This window comes from Cupressus sempervirens, chromosome 6, assembly GCF_028749045.1.
Source record: "Cupressus sempervirens isolate cs-2001-9-10 chromosome 6, ASM2874904v1, whole genome shotgun sequence".
NCBI lineage: Eukaryota > Viridiplantae > Streptophyta > Pinopsida > Cupressales > Cupressaceae > Cupressus > Cupressus sempervirens.
Window position 1 is genome coordinate 245,535,016 of NC_143123.1, and position 27,401 is coordinate 245,562,416.

Genomic DNA, 27,401 nt, shown 5'->3' on the forward strand with positions numbered 1-27,401 from the left:
TATTCCTGTTGTAGTTTTCCACAGATTGAACAATAGACTTGAAGCATTAACTCACAATTATGGAATTGCCATGGAAAAGAGCTACCCTCTGTATACCACAATTTGCGCTACTTCCATCAGTACAACTATGTGAGCATTTTGTCAAACAGTTGTTGGGTATGCCAACTGTATGTTTCTTTGCACCTCAACTGACCTCTTCTTTTGCACACTGAATTGAAGTTGTTAGTTTTTAAACACAACCTGAACTAAGAGAGTATTGACTTCTGCTACATGGTTGCTGCTTTTATTACAAACATCACCCATGTTCAATGGTTATTATCCAACACCCGTGTGTTTGAAAATTAAGCAGAAAAATACTATAAATCCAAAATATGGCATCTGTAAATACTTCATGTTTTGTAGAGATCCATTACTTGTGGAGACCAAGTCTCAGCAAACTTGATGGTGATTATCACTCCCAAAGACAATATATATGGTACCTCATAATTCTTGAATTGCAAAGCCAGCTTGTGGTATTGCAATGGCAACAGATAATTTTTTATGTTATCCACTGATGGATAATAGAACATTAAAATCCATCTTTTGTGTTTGAGCTGACACTTACTAGGTTGTCTAAAGCTTCCAAAATCGTAGTCACATGCTCAACACCAAGATGTGAGATGTTACCAACGACCAGCCACTTGCATAGAGCTCACGTTCATTCCCAACCACAGACTTCTGTACTAGCTGTTTATATGATCCATTTTTGGTCTCAGAATGATTGAAATAACAATGCTAGTAGTAGAAAAAACTCCAAAACAAAAACAAAAAACATTCGCACCAGTAGATTGCTTAAAAAATGTAACCACTGTTGGTGCCAAAACCATGAGACAGGGAATTAAATAATATATGCTGCCACTGCCAATAATAAGATTTCTGATGACTTCTTTGCAAGGAGCCTCAATGCACAAAGGAGGAATAGAATTGTCAACATATAATGAGACAACAATAGCATAAGTATTAACGTTTGCATCGGGGTTACACAACATATAATGACCAAGCTAAATTGTTGTCCCTTGACCTGCGACAATTATTAAAGCTAGAAATAAATTTAGTTGTAGCACATTTCATCAATTTGAACTGGAACCATCATCATGCCAAAGTTGCAAATACAATACCCTTCCAACCAAGCGTTTCAATCTGCATTCAGTTCAAGCTTCCTAGCTTCTGTCACATGCAAATTTATTCCCCCTTTAGAAACCCCAATGATAATAAAGGCTCGCATGAAATAGTGCATATTCCTCTGCAAAATTTCTTAGTAAGATGAATCTTCAAATAAAGTTTGGAATGCTAAAGTTTGTCGCCCAATATTTATTAAATAATCACCAGCCAAAGTGGATACTACTAACACTAGTTTAATAATAAAAATCTCTTGTGGTTTGCAACATGCGATAATAATAAGACCAGATCAATATTTATCACCAAATCTTAATCTTTATGACAACCAAAGTTGGATATTTAAATATTTGCTTGAAACTATAAAAAAGTCGTCGAATATTCATTTCAAGGCCAAATTGGGCAATATGATATAACCGCACACAACCTAAATATTTTTCTATCCACATATGTGCTTGAAAATAAACTTAGTAACTTTTTTAATAACTCTAAAGGCTGACTGAACAAATGATATTATTTACGACTCAACAAAATATTTAGATTAGTATCCTCAAATCCCAGTGCTTATATAATATGGTTCATGGAAACATTATTACAAAATATTCATTGGTCTCATATGCATTACTTGGTTTCTGTGGATATCCTTATAACATTGACTAGACCCAACCTTATTCCCAACAATGCTCAATATGTTTAATACCTCCTTTGCTTAATAGATACTACATCAGCATCGATTGGCTTTCTTGATAAGTAGAAAGACATCTGATAAGATGATTGCTCAGATTCAAATTTCTGCCTGCTGCTCCAAGTCTGCTAATGTCACCTCCAAGAAAGTTATCAGCAAACTTAATAATGTTAGGCCTCTTTCATTCACCCATATTATTTGTGTAAAATATCCAACAATAAGAATCACTTCAACCAAGGATGGTAATTCTCATAACCATTTCCCGTGCTATTATTTGTCCATCCTTTAAATATTAATTTCTAGGCTTAATCAACCTGTCTAGGCACCACGAAATATTCGCCAAAACATTTGATGATTTTATTAAACCCTCTAATTCCAGTCAATTGAACTGCTTTTTTCAGTAAAAACCTCTCAGGCTAGCCAGAAAACCAACACCAATAGAAATTTCAGAGCTGCATATACCTATTATTCCATCTGCATACCTGCAACTAAGTTTTGATGAAGCCTTTGACTATACACAACAAGATGGCAAGTTCGATGCTCTGATACTACTGGATTATCCCACTAGATATAGTTTCCCCCAATTTTCTCATAAACAAGCTTCAAAATGCAACAAATAGCTCATGCAAATGAAATCAACAAAAGGAACCTGTTGTTGGGTTATTGGGTAGTTAGACGATTGGCACATTTGAAGGAGTTACATGGTCGTGACGGTTTGCCTCGCGACCCCTCGAACACTATATGTATGCACCCTTTCCTTTAATTGACACAGGTTGGTATGGAGTACATTTGTATACGGTGATCAATGAATGAAAATAATATTACTATGTTATATTCTATGTTGAGTACTTTCTGTATACAATTAGTCCCCGTTACCCCACAAGGGTAAACATTTGGTGCAGTTGTCATTTCAAAATTGGGGAAAGCGATGCGACCAATGGCATACCACAAATAGAGTAAATGGGAATACCTCTGGAGGAGAACATGGGAATTAACGAAAACGGAATACTTGAGCTGTTCAAAGGAGAGCATGAATTGATGGAGAACTTCCACATTTTGTTCTACATGAGTATTGAAGCCTTCATACGGAAAGAAGCCGTACGTGAAGAAGTTCCGAAGGACACTGTCTAGGACTCATTGAACGTGAGCCCCACTGCCAACCAACTACAACATCAGTTTACCAGACTGTTTGCACAAGTGTTTGTCACAGAGACAACAACACGAGGAGATCGAGTGGGAGAAGCAATGGCAGGAGACCCTTCGGAACTTCTAGGAATGCAATTGTTAGGAACTGGAAAAGCATGATGAAAACAACTAAAGGTCCCACCCATGAGCCCTAGGCCATGGAAATATGAGTAGAGTGTGAGTGGAAAAGAGCACTAACCTTTGTATTGGTTACACAGACGACCATAATGATGTACGGAGACTTCACATAAAATTTAAAAGTGTTCTTGTTAACTATGATGTTTTTTGAGGATTAATGCCAAATCAGTTGAACAAAAATAAAAATAAAAATGAACAAAATAATGATGATATTCACACCGCACAACGAGCTTTGATCCTCGCACAACAAGTTGAGTGATAGAAACGGCTTAGGCAACTCGTTGATGGGTACGATGGTGGGGTCACGAAGGGTGACCTCAGTGCCGCAAGAAGTTCATTGAACGGAGAGTAGGGTTCGCCTAACTGTCTACGACCGAGAATTACTGAAGACTTACTTGAAGAGAGGCAGCAAAGGTAGAATTTGGTTGAGGAGACAAGAGAGGAGTTTCTAAACATGCATACAGCACAGGTGGAGAACTTGGACATAAGTAAAGAGGGAACCAACGCGGCTTAAGGTGTCGAAGGAGCACGAGCGCACGATGATTACTTTGTCTCGAATACACTATTTGAGTGACTACAGTTCGATAGTCGACCACACCTCTTCTCAGAAGTTATCACACCATAGTGCACACAAGTACAAGTTTGTGCATAGCAACAACAATTGTTACAGTCACAGAGGCCCCCTATAGCAACACAACGACCACTTGTTATGGCAAGGTCGAAACATAAACTACCCAAGTTTATTGGGGACGAGAAGGAAGATCCTATCAGACATTGTCGTACGTGTGAAACTATCTAGGTGGCAAATGGGGTTACCAATAAAGATAAATGGGCTCAACAGTTTCCTGCAACCCTATGGGGTGTTACCATCCACCAGTATTTGGACATGGACAAAGCAAAAAATAAATTCATGGGACGATTAAAGAAAAGAATTCCAAGCAGAATTCAAACTACTTTGGGATGATAATGAGATCATCACGGAGATCTACAGTGCTAAGCAAGGAAAGAAGGAAATTGTCCGACCATACCATAGAAGGTTGCAAGAATTGCTCGAGAAGATGGAAACCCAACCAACGGATGAATTAAAGAAGTGATCGTTCGTCGAAGGATTAAACACATCTCTGAGAAGAAAAAATGAGGATTATAGTGCTGACATCATACAATGATGCATACGACCAAGCGATGAATTTGGAAAGTGAAAGTAAAACCTTAAAGAAGAAAAAGAAAAGCAAGTCATCGTCCAACAGCGTTGAATCCTTAGACAAGGATAGTAGCAGTGATGATGAATCTAATAAAAAGGTACAAGTGTTACAAAAGGATATGGAATGCATGATGCGATGCGGGAGTTCAAAACAATGACAGGAGATGCAGGGCGAAATGATGGAGGAGAAATGTGGTGCACAGAGTGCAAAGAAAGCGGACACACAAAAGGAGCACATCCTAAAAAGTCATTATGTGACAACTACTAGGTGATGGGCCATTCCACCAAGGGCTGCCCATACAACCTAAAGACAAGAGGGCCACAAGTGCTTTACACTTAGAAACAACCATCTACCTCCGACGTTGCCAACCAACAAACAAACAATGTGTCATCTAGCGGGTTCCAAAATAATTGGCGAGGACAAAGAGGAGGTAATGAGAACAAAAGCCAGATACAATATGATTTGAAGGGTCGGCCAATGATTCAGTGTTGGGGGTGTAGCCAATGCCACTTTGCTTGAGACTGCAAGAAGAACAACACACCATGATCATGAGGAAGCCAATTGGCCAAAGCCTTGGGTGAACTTACTTAACATTGAAGAAGTACTAGTAGTCACTTGTAATCAAGCAAAACAAGCCATGTAACTTGATCCCTGTACAGAGAAGCAAAGAGTACAGGAGGCAAACGAGAAAATAGAGAAGGCAATGGAAGTGAAGGGGAATACACCTGTGGCTACAAGTACCTCTGCACGAACAGAGGCTGAGAATAACATAATAGGGTGGATATTCCAAATGGAGGTTCCAATTAAAATAGAACACCTCCTTGACACCTTACCCTTGTTGAAAACTGCATTACTAAATACTTGCACTACACAACCAAGCACCAACACCACACAACTAACAATTTCGGGAGGATCAGCAATAAACACTATACTACTCGTGTTGAATAATGGACAATACCCCGCTATAATGGAGATGGGTATCCTCGGGAGAATCCTTACCGATACCATAGTTGATAGTGGGTTGGGGGTAAATGTGCTTCCGGAGGAGATGTGGAAGAAACTTGGGAAGCCTACTCTATGGCCCCCCACCTTCACCTTACTCAGTGCAGACAACATGGAATCAAACCTCTGGGAACATTGATGGCTCAGCCAATCACCATTGTTACCCAGTCATTTGTACTAGATTTTGTTGTGATTCTATTGAAAAAGAAGGGGTATGATGCCATTCTCGGAAGGGGATGGCTAGTAACAACAAGGGCAAACCATAACTGGAAGAGAAATACGCTTTCATTGGAGAGCGGTGGAAGGAAGTTCATTATCGACCTTCAGACACCAATGGTGAGTGAGGAGATGGCTTCAAGATGTGAATCCAATGGAGAGTGTGGGGTAAGGGACAAGGGAAGAGAGCGGATGGAGCCTAATGATGATGGCATCTTAGAACTTGAAAGATGTTTGGAAGATGACTTGGATTCCTTGAATAGACTCTTCCATTAGCAAATAGAAGATTACGAGTTATTTCCGAGTTGCAATATGCTAGAAGTGTAAGGAATGGATGCAGAAGAGGAGGTTTTCCCCCCGAAGTTTGGGGAGCACAAAGAAGGAGAAGCTTGAGTGAATGAAAGTCCTACTCACAACTTTGATGCAGTGAAACCAATCAAGTATGAAGAGTCATCCATATGCATCGTGAATCTTGGGGATGAAGAGAGTCCACGCAAAATACTAGTTGGCGATGATTGGATTCTTGTCTTGAAGGCGACAACATTCAAAATCTTCATGGAGTACAAAGATGTGTTTGCCTAGAGTTACAAGGACTTGAAGGGTGTACCACCAGAGTTGTGCATACACCGTATAACCCTAGTGCTTGGCGTGGTACCTATGTGGAAGAGACCGTATAGGATGAACAAGAATTACATAGTTCGGGTTGATGAAGAGATCCAATGCACGTAGGAGGCAAGAATCATATTTCGAGTTGAGACAAGTGAATGGGTCTCGCCCATTGTGATATTATTGAAAAAGGAGGCAAACTAGATTAGAATCTGTGTCGATTTCCGCTGCTTGAATGTTGACACTATAAAAAACCCCTTTCCTATCCCATTCACGGACACAATACTTGAAGAAGTTGAAAATGAAATATACTCATTTATGGACAAGTTCTCTAGTTATAACCAAATATCAATAGTGGATGAGGATAAGTTAAAGACCACTTTCGTGGTAGAGGATGGCATCTATGCGTATAACCAGATGCCCTTCAATTTGTGCAACACACCAACAACTTTCTAAAGAATAATCCTCTATATGTTGTATAAAATCTTCATAGGGAACTTTTGTGCATTCTTGGATGATTGGTATATCTTCAGTGGACAAGACACGCATCTGGCAGCACTCAGGGAATGCATGGAAAGGTATCGTCGGGCTAGGCTAGCACTAAACCCGAAGAAATGGTGATTCATGTTACCCCAAGGTAAGTTGTTGGGGCACATTGTATGTAAGACGAGATTTAAAACTGATCCCCACAAGATACATGTGATCGTAGAGATGGAAGCACCGATTGACATCAATGGAGTCAATTCATTCTTAGGGCACACTGGACATTACAGGAGGTTCATAAAGAACATTTCTTAAGTTTCATGCCCCCTCGATAAGCTAACAAACCCTATGTTTGGGGTATACAACAAGAAAACTCCTTTAAGGAATTAAAAACAAGATCACTAAGGGCACCAATTCTGGGATACCCGAATTGGGATAAAGAGTTGCACGTGCACGTGGACGTGTCTAACTTTGCAATTGATGCAACACTTGCACAAATGGGTGATCATGGTCTGGATCATCCTCTCTACTTTGCTAGCAGTTTGTTTTCAAAGCCAGAGAAGAACTACAGCACGACGAAGCAAGAGGCTCTAGGAATGGTGTATATTGTACAAAAGTTCAGACACTATTTCTTGGCAATGCCCTTCACATTCTACGTAAACCACTAGGCGTTGATGTACTTAGTAAACAAATCCATCATTTAGGGGAGGGTGAGAAAATGGTTGTTGCTACTCCACGAGTTTTCATTCACCATCGTGGTGCAACCGAGGAAGAGCCACGTTATAGCCGATCAACTATCTCGGATCAGATCAGGGAAGCCGCCAAAAGGAGTCATTGATGACTCTGTAGATGCGCATTTATTTCATATAGCCATCCTTCCAGAGTGGTACAAAAGCATCGGCGAATATCTATCCACTTCACAATTCCCCAAGGAGATGCCACCAAGTGAACGACGGAAGTTGGCATTAAGGAGCAAAATGTTTTCCCTGATCAATGGTTTGTTGTATAAAATGGGGCCAGACCAAGAATTAAGAAGATGCGTTATAAAGGAGGAAGTACAAATTGTTCTTCGGGAAGCCCACGGAGGCCCGACAAGAGGGCATATAGGACCAGACACAACAACAAGGAAAGTACTTCTGGCAGGGTTATGGTGGCCTACGCTATGCAATGATGCTAGAGAGTGGATGGTCAACTGCGACACTTGTCAGCGTGTGGGTAAACCCTTGAAATAAGATTTTATGCCGCTCAATCCATCACATGCCTAGAAATTGTTTGAATGGTGGGGTTCAGATTTTGTGGGGCCCCTAAAGCCAAGTAGGACTTGGAGATGCTGCTACATTGTGGTAGCAACATAGTATCTCATGAAATGGGTGGAGGCATGACCATTGCCCAACAATTCAGCCATAAGCATGGCAAAGTTTATTTATGAACAGATCATCAAGCGTTATGGCATCTCTATTCAATTGACCAATGATATGGGAGGTTACTTTGTTAATCATGTGGTTCGACTGCTCATGACCGAGTTCAAAAATTTCCAATCCCTATCAAGCTTGTACTATTTGAGGGCCAACGGTCAGGCAAAGGAAACGAACTAAATTCTAGTGTTGGTCATCTACAAGTCATGTGGGGTAGAGCAAGTTGATTGGGAAGAGAAGTTGTCATCGACACTTTGGGTGTACCACACGATGTACAAAGTCACAACCGAACAAACACCATTCCAACAAATTTTTGGGCAAGAAGTGGTAGTGCCAACAAAATTTATCATCCCAAGCCTCTGGATAGCGATTGACAATAGACTTGGCAATATGGAGAGTCTTCGGGAGAGATTGTATAGGCTAAACAAGCTAGAAGAATGATAGCTAATGTTGTAATGGGCGAATGAGGTAGCACAAACTCCTCATAAAGCATGGCACGATAAACCTTTGAAGCGGACAAGGTTTCAGCCTAACAGTTGGTGTTAAAGTACAATGGTCGTATTTAGATTAAGCCTAGGAAGTTCAAGGTGAAATGGCTACGACCCTACAAAGTATGGGAAGTTGGCGACAATGGAGCTATTAAGTTGTGGACTCTCGATGGATAGGAGATAATAGATCCAGTTAATGGCTTGAAACTCAAAATTTACCACCAACGACATGAAAGGAGCAAGGTGGACCCACGAAGTAAATTGGCCATGAGCAATACTTTAAAAAAAATTTAAAAAATTGAAAATTTTATATTAAAAATAAAAACAGAGAGAAGAAAAGTCTAAAGGGCAATGTCTATGGACTTGTGTCCCATGGACACACAATCCCCACATACATGTGTCTCGTGGACATGTGCCATAGACACAATGACCCCGCAAACTCATTGGAATGACATATATCCATAGTGTCGCAGCCAAAGTTCCACAAATGCCACAAATCATAGGATAAGTAGTGGGAGCCATGGTGAAAGGAGAAAATTGCGGAAATAGAGCACCCTCTATGGTTTGTGAAACCAAACCACAGTGAAGGGAAGTATCTACGAAGTGGAAAATACACAAGAAAAGAAGGGCATCTTGCGGGCATTGTGTAGTTCTGAGGAGAATAGTCCACACCCCATGAAGAACAAAAGGAGCCCACTTACACCCATAGAACATGCTTGAAGGCCTGCGGTTAGGCGTTGTCCATTATTTTGCAGAAAGCACGAGGATAATGGCCTTGAGGACAAATGAGCAAGCCAACGCAGGATGAAGTTTTGTGGGTAAAGAGTACGTGTCGGTGGAACATATTGCATCCGTGGGGCAACCCTAACCGTTTTATTACAACATGACAAAACAAGAAATAGTTAACATATGTAGTCGACAAGCAAGAGGCGATAGTGGAAGGACCAATTGAAAGCAAAAAATTTCAACATAGGCAAGAATGCACGAGTCTTGGCTTTAGCATTCATGTCGCAGGCCAAGGGGCCACCTCCAGTAGTAAGAAGCAGAGAATTCATCCCAAGGTTCAACAAGTGTCCTAGAAAGAAGACATTTCCCATTACACAATTCAATTTGAGGGCTTGGACGACATTGAATGCCGTCAATAGTGGCAAGGGACAATGGACACACACTTCGTCAAGTAGATACCAGTGTATGCATAGGTGCATTGGGCCATCCAAATGCCACTATTTTCCATCCGATTTCTTGAGCAAGTACTGCAAACCATGATTGAATCATATCAAATACAAATAACACCCTATCACTGTTTTGTTCAAAGCCCATGATTTTACTAGTGTTTGGTATTTCCGGATAGGAAGGCCGTAAGGTGGTAATAAAAAATCATAAACTTCCATAGGAGTGGAAGGAATATTGGGTTAAGTTGGTTGGTTGAGAACATACAGCTGATGAATTCCATGATAAAAGGCACAAGGAGTCATGAGATGAGACGGGAGATTGTCAGAGAAGGGCCTTGGCATTGTAATATGGATGTCATTAAAAGTTGGCTAACAGGAGCAAGTAAGGCTTTGCATATTGCTCTACCACAAATTGTTTTCATGAATGGGATCATGAATGACGTGGTGTATGATTGGGCATCCCTCCTCGCAGATTGGTTTATGACATTGCAACATCGCACTTTTTACATGCCCCACCATGCCATTAGATTATTTTTGGAGGTTGCACTTCACCAAATTTCGGCTGATGTGTTAGAGGTATCACCAAATGGCAAGTTGGTATAGGGAGGGCCTCCCGTACTTTATTGGCAACACTTAGACACAAGTGGCATGATGGCTGGCTAGAAGAGGGTGATGCAGGAATTGGGCGCTGGTGACACTAATAGTGGCCGAGAAGGTACTACAAAGTGATGGGATTGCTTCGGAGGGAGACAACTCTCCGGTGGAGGACGAGGACGATATGACCCATACAGTGTTCCCACCTAGATCACTCTTCGCACCTTCCTCTATTACCCACATCGGTACACTTGGTCCTATCACTTCCACTCCTTCAATCCCACCATTCAGCCAAAGGAGAGCACCTATTTTTATGACACCATCACCAACAATGACTAAGACCACAACAATGGTGACTGAGTAGGCAACAAGGGAGAGGGAGGTAGGCTTTCTAGAGATGATGGGAATATAGATTGTAGAATTGCCATCCCAAGTGGCAACCGAGAGTCAGATAGCGGAATTTTCCCAGGATCAGACTAGCCCGGTTGTAGTGTTTGTAGTTCCAATAGAAGGTGCAACGGAGATGCACAAGCAGACAGAGGCAGACGAGAGAAGGTCACTAGAGATTTTGGTTAGATTAGAGGTAATTGGCATGGAGGTTGTTGTCACCATTGGTTCTACCTTGTTAGCCAAACCAGTAAGCATGGCACAGTTGGTGCAACTAGAGCCTGAGGATGTTCAGGTGATAGACCGGGCTAGTATGTTTTTGCGACACCATTTCTGACTCACTCCTACAAACATTGGTCCCTCCATTCAGTCCCTAAGATGGAAAGAGGTTTTGGCTAGAGTACTAACAGCACCAAGGAGAAGGGGATTCCACCATCCGAGGCTATGCCAAGAGAGGAGGGGGTTGCACTGGAGGTGGAAGTAACTGCCACAAGAGGAATGGATATAGATATAGACTAGTAGGTTGGGAAGGAGGATGAGGAGAGGTTCTCCTAAGGGTCAGATGAAGAGAGATCAAAGGCATACATTAGGGCTCAACAGACGACTTTTCTTTTGGGGGGATCATGTTGTTGGGTTATTGAGTAGCTAGACGGTTGGCACATCCAAGGGAGTTATACGGTCGTGACAGTTCACCTCGTGTCCCCTCAGATGCTATATGTATGCACCATTTCCTTTAATTGAGACAAGTTGGTATGGAGTATATTTGTATACGGTGATCAATGAATGAATATAATATTACTGTGCTATCTTTCCATTCTATGTTGAGTACTTCACTTTCTGTATACAATTAGTCCCCATTACCCCATGAAGCTAAACAAAACCAGCAATATGCTTATATAAAGATCTTCAAAAATGTTATTGCATTATTAACCAACAATACAATAACTTCATAATACCAAAATCCAACCTTAAATATAGTAACACAGTCAGATTGAAAATATAAGAAAGAGTTTGTACGCATGGTGTGAATCCCATCTCGAATCCACTTCACAACTGAACCGGGTTTGCATCCAATTCACCAAGTAGAACTTGACGTTTTTCCATCCCCAGGAACCTAAATAGAAGCTGAAGCTTCCCAAATCTCACCAAGAGATATCTGAAATCAAATCCCAAACCAAGCATAGCTGAAATGAACCGCCTTGCCTCTTTAATCAAAGATGTGTTCCCTCAACTTCCTTTTACTGTCTTTTTGACTTATTTCTCCTTTGTTACTTTTTAGCCTACTTTATAATATTAAATTGACATTATGCACGCATCAGCCAGTTTTAATATTAAATAAATATGTCCTCAAATTTCCTAATTTCTCAAAAAGGGGTCATTGAAAGAAAATGCTGTTCACACACTTGATCCTAATGGAAAGAGAAATTGATTGCATATGCAACCACGTATATTATATGCACCTCACAACCCCTAATTGAAGTTTCAATCCGATAGCTTTCATTTGAGGAAAATTGGAAGTTAAAAACTTTTCAAAAATGACCACAAACAACCCAAATTAGAGTTTATAACAACCTTGGGCTAGACTCTTTGTCAAATTGTGCTACCATCATGCAAAACAGAGCAGTTGCAATTCAGAACAAAATTTCAAAAATGCTTGTCAGTTCACTGCAGTAAACTGCAGCGGTTCAAGGTTTGAAACTACACCAATATTCATGGAGCTGTCACTATAGTTTTGTTATTAGGCATTAGAATTGTTCATCTCAAACTACCTGTGATGAATTAGTACGATTTTTCAAACCATCAGTAGGTTTGTCCCATTGATCAACAATAGCTAATGGTTCTTAATTTATTACTATTTAGATTGAATCATGAAGCATATATTCGACAGAATAAAAATTGCAAGAGAATAAACTACTTAAAGACATGTGATTGTTCTCAACTAACCGCTTCAACAATGGAGATGGATTATAGGGGAACAAGTCCTTCTTATGAAGACTCTCAATGTGAAGATACAATGATGACAAACATCTCTTGGCACTTTCAATTCTTGATTTATCAATAGTAATCGTTGCTGCAGGAAAAATTTCCAATTCCCTTTTCCTTTTCTTTGCTGTTTTCTCTAATTGTGACCCGTAGTTGCTTATGTCTGTAATTTGAGCACTGCCTATATCAATTGAGGATACAGTAGAACTGGGCCATGTGTCACACATAACTCTTAGAATCCTGCAAACGAAAAGAAAAGAAAGACGAGTGAAGAAAAAACTCAAAAATTTCGAACATGTGGTTGCACTCAGTACTAAAATAAGTTATACAAGGTTTTATCATGAATTTGCTCTTACACATTTAATGAAAGATTTTGTGACATCAATGAATCTTGGAAGGATCTATGACACATTATTTTGCAATAATATGAATAAATATTACAGTTATAAAAAAAAAGACAACGCCATATATTATGTAGAAGATGAGTATTCAACCAGCAAACCATGGACATATAATTCAAAACATTTGTTAAACTTCTAAACACATCCAGCCTGTAACTGTCTAAATCTTTAAATCATGATATTAGGAAATTCTCCCTTTCCACTCTCCAACATGTACACCCTTAAAGCTTGGCAAACATAAAAATCATGCCAAAAAATACCATAAAGTTTCAAAAGAGAGAAATGCAAAAGTATGCAGTTTAGGTTAGTTTTTTGGTTTAAAGTTAGCTGCCCTTCAAATTGGAAGAGTGGTTCATACAACACAGCTATTCCATTTTGTGTTGGACTCAAAGGTGCAAATTCAAAATGCTGACATCACCAATGCTGATGCCATTTTTAAATCATATTTTTGTACAAATGGAACCAACTATTAAGTATGAATCTTCAGTTAACATCTCTTTCTTGAGTTAATGTGTTTTCATAATGACATTCCACCCTTGGTGTGATTTGTAACTAGCTATGCCATCTTAAAATTTCACATCACTATTGTTTGACTTATTTAGTTCAACTCTTCTCATGATTTTGTTACATTTTTCCATTTTAGCATTGTTGTCCAGTAAACTGGGTAGTTAGATGGTTACCTGTACAGGCACGATTATGTCATTTCATTGGCACCGTGTCAGATGTTATAAATGTGGCTTACACTTTTGTATTTGGCATCATGTTGGTATTGAACATTATTGTTATGTACGGAAGCATTTGATGAATGAATAATATTTTACATTAAGTTATATGTTTCTTTCCTATTCACCTATGGGCTGAACATTTGGTGTTGTTGCTAGTTCGAATCTAGAGTGGCAATGAATGGAAGGCCGAGGATAAATGGGAATACCTATACCAAACAACCGGAAAACTAATAAGGACGACAAGATAGAACTCTTGGAAGGCGAGCATGAGGCAACCCAAAACTTCGACATCCTATACCGCATAAGCCTCGAAACCTTCATACGAAGAGAAGCTACAGAGAACAAGGTTATACAGAACACGATGTGGGATGCCATGTACGCAAGCCCAACAATGAGCAAATTCCTAGACTTATTTTGTTCAACTCTTCTCATGACTTTGTTACATTTTTCCATTTTAGCATTGTTGTTTGACAAACTAGGTAGTTAGACAATTACTTGTACAGACACGATTGTGTCATTTCATTGGCACTATGTCGGATGTTATAAATGTGGCTTACACTTTTGTATTTGGCATCATGTTAGCATTGAACATTATTGTTATGTATGGAAGCATTTGATGAATGAATAATATTTTACTTTAATTTATATGTTTCTTTCCTGTTCACCTACGGGCTGAACATTTGGTGTCGTTGCCAGTTCGAATCTAGAGTGGTAGTGAATGGAAGGTCGAGGATAAATGGGAATACACGTACCAGACAACAGGAAACTAATGAGGATGACGAAATAGAACTCTTGGAAGGTGAGCATGAGGCAACCCAAAACTTCGACATCCTGTATCGTGTAAGCCTTGAAACCTTCATACGGAGAGAAGTCGCTGAGAACAAGGTTATGTAGAACATGGTGTGGGATGCCATGCACACAAGCCCAACAATGAGCAGATTCCTAGACCAACTTCCCCATTTAATTGCACAATCATATCTTTCACAGAAGAGAAGCCAGGAAGAACTGGAACAAGAGGAACATCGTCAACAAACCCTCAAGAATTTCTATGAGAGAGATGCATGACGTCGCAAAATTGAACCTTAAGCTTTTAAGCCATGGTACCAAGAGCACTCAAGAGTCTATAACTATCGCATGAGTCGACCACATGATGTATAAAGATTAAATAAATAAAAGAGTGTTTTTTTTGTTTTTTGATATAATGATATATGTCAAATGCCCAATCTCTTAAATAAAAATAGGAACTTGAGGGAGGATATTGATGAATTACAATTTGTGCATGGAGATTTAATCCAAGCCGAACAAAGGTGGCAACTAAGACAACTTATTAAAGAATGGACTGTGGGGCAGTTGGAAGAATCATCGAGTGTGGTAGAAGGCAACCACGTGAGGGGCGTAGGAACCACTAAAGCGTGCCACAGTTCATTGGAACGGTGGGTACAAAGCAACGAGGGGTTTCTCGAGGAAACATGACATAGATTAACTATGCTCGAGGAGACAAGGGAACAGTTTCTACATTCATCCTGTACACCACTACGAAAGGGAACCCATGAAGAAGTAGGAAAAGAGGCAAGGCCAATAGAGGACACCCGAGCACAAGAAAGTGTTAGAGGGACACTGCACAGTGATCAAAGTGACCTATCAGGACCAATTCCTAACAATTTCGGGACACAATCGAGTGGTAATCAAAGGACAAGAAACACAATGTCTTAGAAACAAAAACTCCCGAAGTTCACAAGTGACGGGAAGGAAGATCCCACATGGCATTGTCGTACATGTGAAACCATATGGACCGCCAACTCTATCACAAATGCCGACGAGTGGTTAAACCAGTTCCCAACCAGCCTACGAAGAGTAGCAATGGATTGGTTTTTTGATATGGACAAGGTGAAGATCACCATATGGAAAAGTAAATCCTCGCCCTCCTCTGAGAGCGATGAGTCCTCTGAAGAGGAAAGCAGTGTCGACAGTGACAAAATTCAACAAGAAAGTACAGGCCCTCCAAAAGGACATGGAGCGGATGAGAGAGGGGTTCAAGTCCATGAAGGGAACCACTAGCCGTATAGAGGAGGGAGAAATATGGTGTACCAATTGTAAATGGAAAGGACATACAAAGGGAGCATGTCCTAAGAAGGTGATGTGCAATATTTGTCAGGTTTTGGGCCATTCTACGAAGGAGTGCCCCTATAACATGAAGACATGAAGCTACCAAATACTCTTCACGTAGGAACAACCATCCACCTCTAGCACTAATAATTAGAAGCAAGGGAACAACAACAATGCCACATCCGGCAGTTATAGAAACAATTGCCAAGGGGGACGAGGTGGAAATGACAATAGGAATAGGATACAATATGACTCCAAAGAAAGGCCCATAATCCAATGTTGTGCAAAAATCAAGAAAAAGAAAAGTAAATCCTCATCCTCCTCTGAGAGTGATGAATCCTCTGAAGAGGAAAGCAATGCCGACAACGACGAAGAACCCAACAAGAAAGTACAGGCCCTCCAAAAGGACATGGAGCGGATGAGGAAGGAGTTCAAGTCTATGAAGGGAACCACTAGCCATACAGAGGAGGGAGAAATATGATGTACTGATTGTAAATGGAAAGGACACACAAAGGAAGCATGTCCTAAGAAGGCAATGTGCGATATTTGTACGGTTTTGGGCCATTCTATGAAGGAGTGCCCCTATAACATGAAGACATGAAGCCAACAAATACTCTTCACGCAGGAACAACCATCCATCTCTGGCAGTAATAATGAGATGCAGGGGAACAACAACAATGCCACATCCGGCGGTTATAGAAACAATTGATGAGAGGGACGAGGTGAAAATGACAACAGGAATAGGATACAATATGACTCCAAGGGAAGGCCCATAATCCAATGTCGTGCATGTAGCCACTTTGCCAGAGATTGCCCAAAGGGTGACACTTCTCAGAAATTCTGTCGATGGTGTGGTCCAAGGGACCACGAAGATGCCAACTGCCCAAAAGAAAAGTCCTCACTCGCAACTAAGCCAAGCAGGAAAAATATCTAGATCCCTGCATGGAGAAGCAAAGATTGCGAGAGACACAAGAAGAAATAGAAAGGGCAATGAAGGATACAAAAGATACCAATAGAACTACTCCTGGATAAATGGAGGAGAATAACTTATTGAACCGAATGTTGCAAATGGAGGTGCCCATCAAACTTCAAGACCTCTTACAAAAATTACCACAATTGAGGAAGGCATTATTGAACACCTACACAAACCAGCCCAAAACGAATGCACAACCAACTATACCAAGAGGATCGGTCACAAGTCCCATGTTGCTATCGGTAAGAAATGGCCATCACCCCGCGATGGTTGAGATGGGAATCCTCAGAACCATCCTGACAGTCACCATTGTGGATGGTGGCTCCGAGGTGAATGTTCTTCCCGAGGAGACATGGAATAAACATGATAAGCCTACCCTATGGCTGCTCACATTCAATCTGCTCGGTGCCAACCAACAGGAGATAAAGTTGCTAGGGACCCTAGTGACTTAATAGGTAATCATCAGAACACAACCATTTGTGCTTGATTTCGTGGTGATTCCCTTGAAGAAAAAGGGATACGATGCCATTCTTGGAAGAGGATGGCTCGTGGCAACCAAGGTGAATCACCATTGGAAAAAGAATATTATGTTGATGGAAAGCGGAGGGCAAAAGTTCAACATTGACCTCCAAACACATATAGCAAGAGAACAAATGGCATCGTCGTTGGAGTCTGAGTCAAACGGGGAACATTGGATACATGAGGGAGGAACCCGCATGGATCCGAACGACGAGGGCATTTTGGAATTGGAAGAACATTCAGGAGATGAGACTAGTTCAATGAATGGACTTTTCCATTGGCAGATGGAAGACTATGAGCTTTTCCATTCTTACATGCTTGACATTGAGGAACCTAAAGGTGAGAAGGAGGTATTCCCACCAAAGTTTGTGGAATACTAAGAAGGGAACACGGATATTAGTGAGAGTCTTGCCCATCACTTTGAAGGGAAAGCCATTAGATATGAAAAGATGTCTGTGGAGGCCACCAATCTTGGGGACGTGGAAAACCAGAGGAACATACTTGTTGGAGACGACTAGAACCCCGTACTGAAGGCTACAACATTTAAAATCTTTATGGAGTATAAAGATGTATTTGCTTGAACTTACAAGGATTTAAAAGGGGTCCCGCCAGAAATGTGCATCCACTGCATACCTTTAGTGCCTGAAGCCATACCTGTGCAGAAGCGACCATATAGAATGAATAAGAACTATGCAGCACGCATAGAAGAGGAAATACAATGAGTGTTGGAAGCTGGCATAATATTCAAAGCCCAAACAAATGAGTGGATGTCACCAATCATAATATCCATGAAGAAGGACGAGAACCAAATCCGGATGTGTGGACTTCCAATGCCTGAATGCTATCACCATAAAAGATCCCTTCCCCATCCCCTTCATGGACAAAACTTTGGAAGAAGTGGTAGAACACGAGATGTACTCCATGGATGGATTCTCTGGCTATAACCAATTCACCATTGTTGAAGAAGATAAATTGAAATCTACCTTTGTGATGGAGGATGGAGTATACGCCTACAACTAGATGGCCTTCAGATTGTGTAACGCACCTGCTACATTTTAGAGAATCATTTTACAAATATTTGACAAAATGTCAGTAGGCAACTTCCAAGCATTTTTGGATGATTGGTCCATCTTCAGTGGACAAAACAACCATTTGAAGGCACTCCAGGAATGTATGGAGAGGTGTCAGCAGGCAACGATGGCACTGAACCCTAAAAATTGTCAGTTTATGGTTCCTCAAGGAAAATTACTTGGGTGGATTGTTTGCAAGTAGGACTGAAGACCGACCCAGACAAAGTGTGGGTGATTGTGGAAATGAAGCCCCGACAGAGGTAACTAAAGTGAAGTCTTTTCTCTGGCACGTTGGATACTACAGACAGTTCATAAAGAACTACACCCGAATCACTCTTCCCCTCAACAAGTTGACACAGAAAGGAGAATCATACGTTTGGAGCTCCAAATAGAAGACTGCCTTCATGGAGTTGAAGAATAGATTGTTGGGGGCGCCCATCTTGGCATATACCCAAACAGGGACAAGAAGTTCCATATTCATGTGGACACTTCTAACTTTGCCATAGGTGCAACATTGACGCAAATTGGCGACCACGGCCTTATATATTTCGCAAGCCAGCTACTTTCAAAAGAAGAGAAGAATTACAACACCACTAAACAAGAGGCCCTTGGGATGGTGTACGTTGTAGAAAAGTTTCGACATTACCTCTTGGCTACACCATTCACCTTTTACGTGGACCACCAAGTGCTGATGTACTTGGTCAACAAACCAATCATCCAAACAAGGATTAGTTGATGGTTGTTACTACTGCAGGAGTTCAACTTCACCATTATTGTGCGATTGGGGAAAAGTCATGTCATTGTCGACCAGCTCTCCTGAATGAAGTCGGGAGAGCTGCCAGAAAGGGTCAATGATGATTTTCCGGATGCACACTTGTTCAGGATCGCCATCCTTCCAGGATGGTATAAGTCTATTGGGGAATATCTACCCATTTCCCAATTTCCGAGGGAGATGTCGCCAGGCGAACGACAGAAGCTAGCGTTAAGTAGCCGAACTTTCCAACTGATAAATGGTCTCCTATATAAGATGGGCCTAGACCAAGTATGAAGGCGATGCATAATGGAAGAGGAAGTGCATAGTGTTTTGAGGGAAGCACATGAAGGTTCAGCAGGTAGTCACATGGGACACGACACAACAACACGAAAAGTCCTGCTTGCTGGATTATGGTGGCACACATTACAATGATGCACAAGAATGGGTGTTAAGTTGTGATACATGCCAGAGAGCAAGCAAACCACTCAAGAGAGACTTCATGCCGTTAAAGTTGAGTAACGAGACTCACCATGAGTCAAGTGAGTCTCCTGAGTCAGAAAGTTAGAGAGGGCTTGCCGGGTCAAAATAACTCGTGAGTTGGGCTTGGTGGGTCAAGGAGGGTGACTCGCCTGACTCGCATGGCTCGCAGGGCATGACAGTCGTGACTCGGCTGTGGCAATCAAAGTCCAGGTGAGTCAAAACATTAAAAATGTCTTTTTTTGAAAGTATTTTTTCGTTCTTTTTTAATCTTTAAGACCCTAAAAGGGCTTTCATAACACTCTATTGTGAGAAAAAGAGAGAGAGAGAGAGAGAGAGAGAGAGAGAGAGAGAGAGAGAGAGAGAGGGGAAGAAGAGAACTAGAGTGTCATTGTTTTGCAACCAGCTAAAAGGAAGAGGAGAAAAGCTTGCATTTGTGACATTGGAGCAACTATAGGCTTGCATTTAGATCATCAAAGAGTTTATAGGAGCTCTTCTCAACACTTCTCAACTCATTTCAAAGAGGTAAGAGTTGACTTTTTGGATTTTGATGGTTTTTTTCTCTATGCTTATGGGTTTTTTGGATGATTTTTTTTTTTTGTATGCTTATGGGTTTTTTTTGTACTTTAGATCTTCATAAAATACAATGCTTAAATGGTAATATTTGGTCTAAAATGTCTTATTGTAGCAACCTTGACATTTTTCCTTACTCATAATGGCTCCTCCCGCTAAAAAACCCAAGCTCTCTAAAGGCAATAAAAAAGATGAGTGCTGAAAGTACACCATAGAATTTTCAAGTAGAGGTAGAACTCAAACAAAATGCCTATTTTGTAAGCTCGTTAATAGTGGAGGGATAAATAGATTGAAATACCATATTGTTGGCATACGTGGTCATCATGCTAAGCCTTGTAAAGTTGCAACTCCTAAGGCTAAACATTTTTGTTATGTTGCCTTAGAAAAATATGAACAAGGAAAGGAATTAAAACAAGAACAATTAGCAGAGTTAGCTCAAATTGGTTCCAATTCCCTTCCACACTCATCTAGAATTGCTTATGTATCTAGTTTTACACCCCTAGGTTCAATAGGTTGTAATGGAGAAGGTGCTTCCCTTCCCCCCTATCGTCCTAGTGCTTCTGCTAGTTGTACTTCTTTTGCATCTATTCTTTGCACTGATAGTGGCGCTGCCCCTGCTAGTAGTACTGGCATTACCTTTGGTCCTAGAGTCAGAAAATTTAGGTTGGACAATTTTTTTATACCATGTTCCACTCCTGGTGCACAACCCTCACTTGAGAGTTTGATCTAGAATAGGGAGATCCATGAAGCTATAAGCAATTTGCAAGTTTTGGTATTTCTGCAACATTCCATTTATAGCAGCTAGGTACTTCATTTATATTTGATTGCTTTACGTTTTCAGTTTTAAATTCAATTTTTAAAATAAAATTTTAACTTGATGTTGAAATAGCCTAATTAATTTATTTTTATAAATGTAATAGGACTCCTTATTGGCAGGGGATGATTGATGCAGTTTCCATCTGTGGTGTGGGGTTTAAAGCCCCACTGGAGATGAGTTGAGTGGCCCCCTCTTACTAAAATGGTTGAGGAGATGAAACTTGAGTTGGAGGACCATAGAAAGATTTGGAGCCAAAGGGGGTGTACCGTTATGACAAATGGATGGACAAATAGGAGGAATGGCACTCTCCTCAATTTTTTTGTTTCGAGAGGAGGTAATTCATCATCTTCTACTTCTCGAAGTTTAAAATTTAATGTATGATTGAATATCTAAAATTTTATTTTATTGACTATTCAATGCTAATTATTTTGCTTAATTTTCACTTTCAGGATCCACCATGTTTTTGTAGTCTATAGATGCTTCCTTACATGTCAAAAATGCAAAATTCTTATGTGAGGCTATTGAGGAGGTGATAAGGGAGGTGGAGGACGAGAATGTTGTCCAAGTGGTGACTGATAATGCAGCTAGTTATGTTGCTGCAGGTAAAATTTATTTTAGATTTTCATAAGATTTTGAAAATTAAATTTTTTTTAACACATCTAAATTTTTCATTGTTTACTAACTAATTTAATATTGCTGCAAAAAAACTTCTGATGGATAGACACCCAAGAATCTTTTGGATTCCATGTGTGGCCCATTGCCTCGACCTCATGTTAGAGGATATTGGTAAGCTTGAATGGGTGAAATCATGTGTTGCTAAGACCAAAAATCTTTGCAAGTTCATCTATAATCATGCCTTGGTCCTCAACATTATGAGGGAATACATGAAGGGAAAGGAGTTGGCTCATCCCGGTATCACAAGATTTCCCTCTAATTTTATCCCACTAAAATCCTTACTAAGTTCAAAATTAGCTTTAAGGTTCATGTTTTTTGTTCCATAATGGAGATCCTCCTCCTTTGCCACCACCCCTGCAGGGATAGATGCAACAAAATGCATTTATGATGAAGGTTGTTTTTAAGAGACATGTAAGGAGATTGTGGAGGTAATTTAAATTTTAAAAGCCTTCAGTCTTAAAATTTTATAGATTAATTTATCTCATATGTTATTTTATTTTATTTTCATTGTACAACTTTACAAAGTTTCATCATTCACTAAATTGTTTGTTTGTTTAATTGTTTTATAGATCACTGAGCCCCTTGTAGCCCTCCTATGAGTTGTCGATGAGGAGAAGCCCGCTATGGGCTACATATATGAGGGCATGGATAGGGCCAAGGAGGCTATTAAGGCTAAATATGTAGGTGTTGAGGACAACTATGGCCCTATTAGGGACATAATTGAAAGGAGATGGCGAAATTAGCTTCATAAACCCATCCATGCAGCAACCTATTACCTCAATTCGGCATACCGTTTCTGTAAAGATTTTAAGACAGATGAGGAGGTTCTTAGTGGCCTATAAACTATGATATCGAAGATGGACATTAACGCCACAGATATATTGCTTGAGATGGATGCCTATAATAATGCAATAGGGTCCAGTTTTTTCAAGTCAAATTTACAAAGGTCGTAAGAAATTGCAGCCAAGTAAAAATTGCAACTCAAGCCTTATACAATGTTGTTTCTAAATTTTTAGCTTTAAATTTTAATTTTGAAATGAGACTAATATTTTTAATTTTTTTCCTTTTTTCATAATTCAAATAGATGGCAAATATTTGGGCCTTCAACCAAAAACCTTTAGCAAATTGCCATCCGCATAATGAGTCAGCCAAGTAGCACATTTGGATGTGAGCGCAACTAGAGCATTGTTCGAGCACATCCACTCGAAGAGGCGTAACACGTTGTCTTTGGAGAAAATGAATAAGCTAGTCTTTGTGCATTATAACCTATGCACTAGAACCACGAAGATTTTGGATAGTGACACCTCTCCGATTACTCTAGAGGAGGTTAATCCAAAGTCTGAGTGGATCACTAAGGCTACCGATCCTGTCTTTGATGATGAGGACCTAGAGTGAGTTGACGAAGCAGACAGAGAGGCTGAGGCCATGGCTATGGCATCAGAGGACTAGGGAGCTACAATTGTTCCTAGTGGCACCTCATAGGCACTAACAGAGACTATAGTTGATCCTAGAGGCACCTCAGAGGCCGATGCTATGGCTAATCAGTCATCTGGGACCTACCTTAGACGCCTTACTAAGAGGCATTTTATAGATTATACTGAGTTTGAGGTTGAGGTTGGGGATGACGATGAGGATGATTATGAGGACTAGGAGCCATAGCTATAGTCTTGTTTTAACTTTTTGTTTAACTTAATATATGATTGGAATTTGGAACATTTGATGATGACTATTAATGTGTTAGATTTCACGGATTTGATATAAATACTGATGGGTTTCATGGATTTATCATTTTATATATCTATGATTCTATGTTTTACTTTTCTATTTCCTTCAACTACTATTTAAATTTTAGTATATAGCAATTTACCTTTGTACTTATGTAATCGATGCATGTTTAACTTTTAAGTATGTGCATTGTGATCAAATTACCTTCTATTTCATGATCTTATTGTGTATTTAAGCTTTATTCAGTAATCGATGCATGGAATGTTTTTTAAATCCTAAAAAATCTCAAAATTTTGAGGTTTTTTCACTTTGTTGAGTCACTGGCAAGTACGAGCCTAGTCACGAATCAAGTTACCCTTACCGAGTCCAAGCAGGGTGATGGAACCCAAATTTTCATCAAGATTTAGGGTTTCCATTTAAGCAATAATGTTGGAGATTTGATAGAGCCCTGTCATTGGTCCACGTTAAGATGCTAAAGCATATTGAGAAGATGGTTTTCAAAAGAATTAATTACACATTTTAACTAGAAGAATTTGGATATCTAACAAGAAGAATATGAACAGCAAGTATGGGAATGCTTTTGTTAGATTTGGTTGTAAGTATGCTCAAGCTTTAATGCAGATATCTAACAGGTAATTAAGAGTGGAGAAGCCCATGAAGAATGGATAAACTCTAAAAATGATGATTCAGCCCATCTATGTTCGCTCGAGATTAGTTAAGTTGCAAAAGAAGAATACAGATCAGGGGGTCATGTGATTTATTTAGCATGCTCAGAAGTATACAATTAATAGCAAGCTCCTATGTTATCAAATAGTGAGAAGTTCATCATTGATATTACATCAATATGTACAGGATTGGTAGAATGTATTGCTAGCATCATTGCTATCATTAGTATTCGACCAAGAATATTGAAATGAATGGAAAAACTTTGGATAAACTATACAGTGGCTTGTGAAAGAAATAATCAGTGTTGTGATAGGCAGCAGCCTTGGTGTTTTCCTGGTTGGAATAAAAGTGAGATGACAATTGTAGGAACAAATAGTGGAGATTAAATTTTTCCTTGTAGGACTTCGAGAGCCTCTTTTGATGGGATGGGCTACAATGCAACAAAAGTTTGAGCCAAAGCTTGACCTTTTTGAAATATTGTTACCAGCTGACATCCAGATTTGACAGTCTGAGAATTACTTCAAGGTCGGTTGATGTCCTCACAAATGGTCCACCTATTTGTGGAGACCTTGTTGTGGCTTTGGCACAATCTGGTCCCCAGTTCATGCAGGTTCTGTGCTGCAATTGTGCAATTTAAGCATACCATTTTATGATGGCTCTGTCTATATTAAAGGATGAAAACTGGCATTCAAGGGATTACCCAGAGAGTCCTCCAACTCCTCGTCTGTTCTAGCGTTTTCGGCAACTGGAATAAGCGTGTATCAAGTGAATATTGACAGTTTGACAGTGCAAAGGAGACATTTGAAGTTGTCTCTGATTATGAGAGCATTTTTGACTCATTCATCTGAACCCGAAGAGCCTCTGAGGAAATATTAGTGTTTGGTGCTTGCAGGAGTTTTCAGTTTTGATGGTCTTCATTAAGGACTTGCAGGCAGTGGTTTTTTGTGGCATTCAACAAACATGGAATGAATTAACACAGTTATTTGTTCGCTGGAGGAGAGTCATTAAGATGTTAATCTTTATTTCTACCCAGTGGTTTACTTTTCTTTTCTTTTGGTTGTAGGTTAGAAGGGTTTCGTGTGGATCAGTGGATTCGATGCATTTATAGGGGTCGTAAATCACGAGCAGGAGAATGCGAAGATTCCTTTGAACAAATAGTAGACCTGTGATCAATTCCATCCCTCGCCGTTAGCAGTAACCACAATGTCTCCGGATGCGCAATGAAAAATGTTGACCATGCGAATGGATGAGTCACGGCAAAAGAAATATTTGTGATATGTCTTACATTTGTTCATTTTTTTTACAAGTTAAGGGGTTGTGGTCAAGGAGAGGACAGGAGCAATGGACATGCATAAAAGACTAGGAGGTTATTGCAAAAATGTTGTGGAAAGTATGCTCGCATTTTGATGGCAAGATGAGGTCCTTTGCATTCCTTATTTGGGCATCATATGGCGGTTGGGTCGTAGGCATAAAGCGGCTACCATATGCCGAGTTGAATCAACGGGATTCAATGGAGAAAAAAAATAAAAAGTTTATTAGTAAAGCATTAAGCATTGCACTTGTCGGTAATTAAAGAGTCACAGTTATTTTTCAGTTTTTGTTAAAGTGTTATTAGGTGTTGTGAAAGGGTGTGTTGTTCTAGCACACACCCTTTCACCCTCTATAAATATAAGGCATGAGAGATAGCAAAGGACAATTTTTTGGAGATAGCTCTTATTGGAGTCTATTATCTTTATATAAACACTATTGAGATTTTCTTCCTTTCAAAGGAGAAGTTTTGAGATCTGAACTAAGCAGGAGGAATTGAAAATTTTTGGGCATAACTTTTCAAAGTTGCATTGGATCAAGCTGGTGTTGAATAGATCACTGATGATTGGAGTGTCTTTAATACCATTTTTTCCGGCAATGTAATCCGTAAGAATTTTATTCTATTTTAGAGTTAGAATATACATATCTTGTCCTTTATGATTTTGTTGTTTATTTGTTTACAATCTATTGTTTTCGATAAGTACATTAAATCATGCATTTGCTATTCAGATTTGATAAATACAAGTAGTGCAAGGTATAGTCTTTTTCCTTACTTGTATCTATTGTGTCCACGTAAGGGTTAAAGCATAATAGACTAATATGAATACGCGAAAGTGTAACAATTTGTGGCATCGTTAATAATTGAATTATCAACAAATATAATATCATCAATATCATAAAGTTGTACGTAAGGAATATGTGCCCAACTCTATCACCCAATTAGAATTTGGCACTCATCATAGATTTGCTCATAAACTTTAATTTAAATGCTAGCATTTCTCAAACTTTTTCTTTAAAGGATTTGATTTCGTTAGATAACTCTTTTTTTTTTTTCCTTTCAACATCATACAAATTTAAATAAAGTAGTCAAAAGTTTGAAGTTATTCACTACAATTTTGAAGTCTTCCTTGACGCTTGCCGGTCTAGGAATTTCTTTTTTTAATCTGCTATAATACATCTTGCATTCGAGTTTTGGATTTGGGTAAATAGAACTTGGTCCAGCAGAACCTAAAGCGCAAAGGATTTAATCCTATCATGTTGGCCAAAATCAGTTAGATACCCAACATCGAGCAGGCAAGGCTCGTAGGTTTCTAACCGGCAATTTTGATAACCAACAAATTCGTGACTCTACTGGGGAAGTCGCAAGTAAGGTTTACTTGCTCCAAAGACCAGTCTAAAGTTTCGTTTAAGCACAAGCCTTGTGGTGAATTCTCTGATCTCGTTTCTTTCACTACAAGCGTTAGTAAACTTTCTTTTAGTATTTCCATTTGTTGTTTATAATTTTCAGATTCTCAATATTCAGATTTCTAATCAGCATTTGGATAAAATGTACAAATCTTTTCTGAGATTTTAAGTTGTGTTCAAAAGTCTTAAAATTTTGCATAATCTAAAAAGTTGCCTACATTTTCACGTAAATACTTAAAAGTACTAAAACAAAAATTCTTTTCTTATTTTCAGCAAATTGTTCTCAAATTATTGGTATTAACTTTGCTAGATAAAGAGCCTAGATCTTTATTTCTTTCTATTTAAGAGAAAGTGGCGACTCTATCTTGTTTGGATATTATATTTTTAGCATCAATTGTTTGCTTTAGAAGTGTATGTGGGGTAGAAGATCAATAAATCTCCCACCTAAAAGACTTGCACAACTAACTTTTGAGAAGAAGCCAAGAAATAAGAAAGGT

At 39.5% G+C, this 27,401-nt stretch overlaps 1 protein-coding gene across 2 annotated transcripts in view; it reads right to left on the minus strand.

Annotated features, from left to right (window-relative positions):
- LOC149552165 (golgin) overlaps positions 1-27,401 on the minus strand; it is a 268,394-nt gene that overhangs the window by 17,025 nt on the left and 223,968 nt on the right. For both annotated transcript variants that reach the window (XR_016352869.1, XM_089787651.1), the window contains one exon: positions 12,673-12,951. Coding sequence is in view for 1 of the 2 variants with exons in the window: in XM_089787651.1 (XP_089643777.1) it covers positions 12,673-12,951 (279 nt within the window). In the remaining variant the exon portion in view is untranslated. The remainder of the gene's footprint in view (positions 1-12,672; positions 12,952-27,401) is intronic.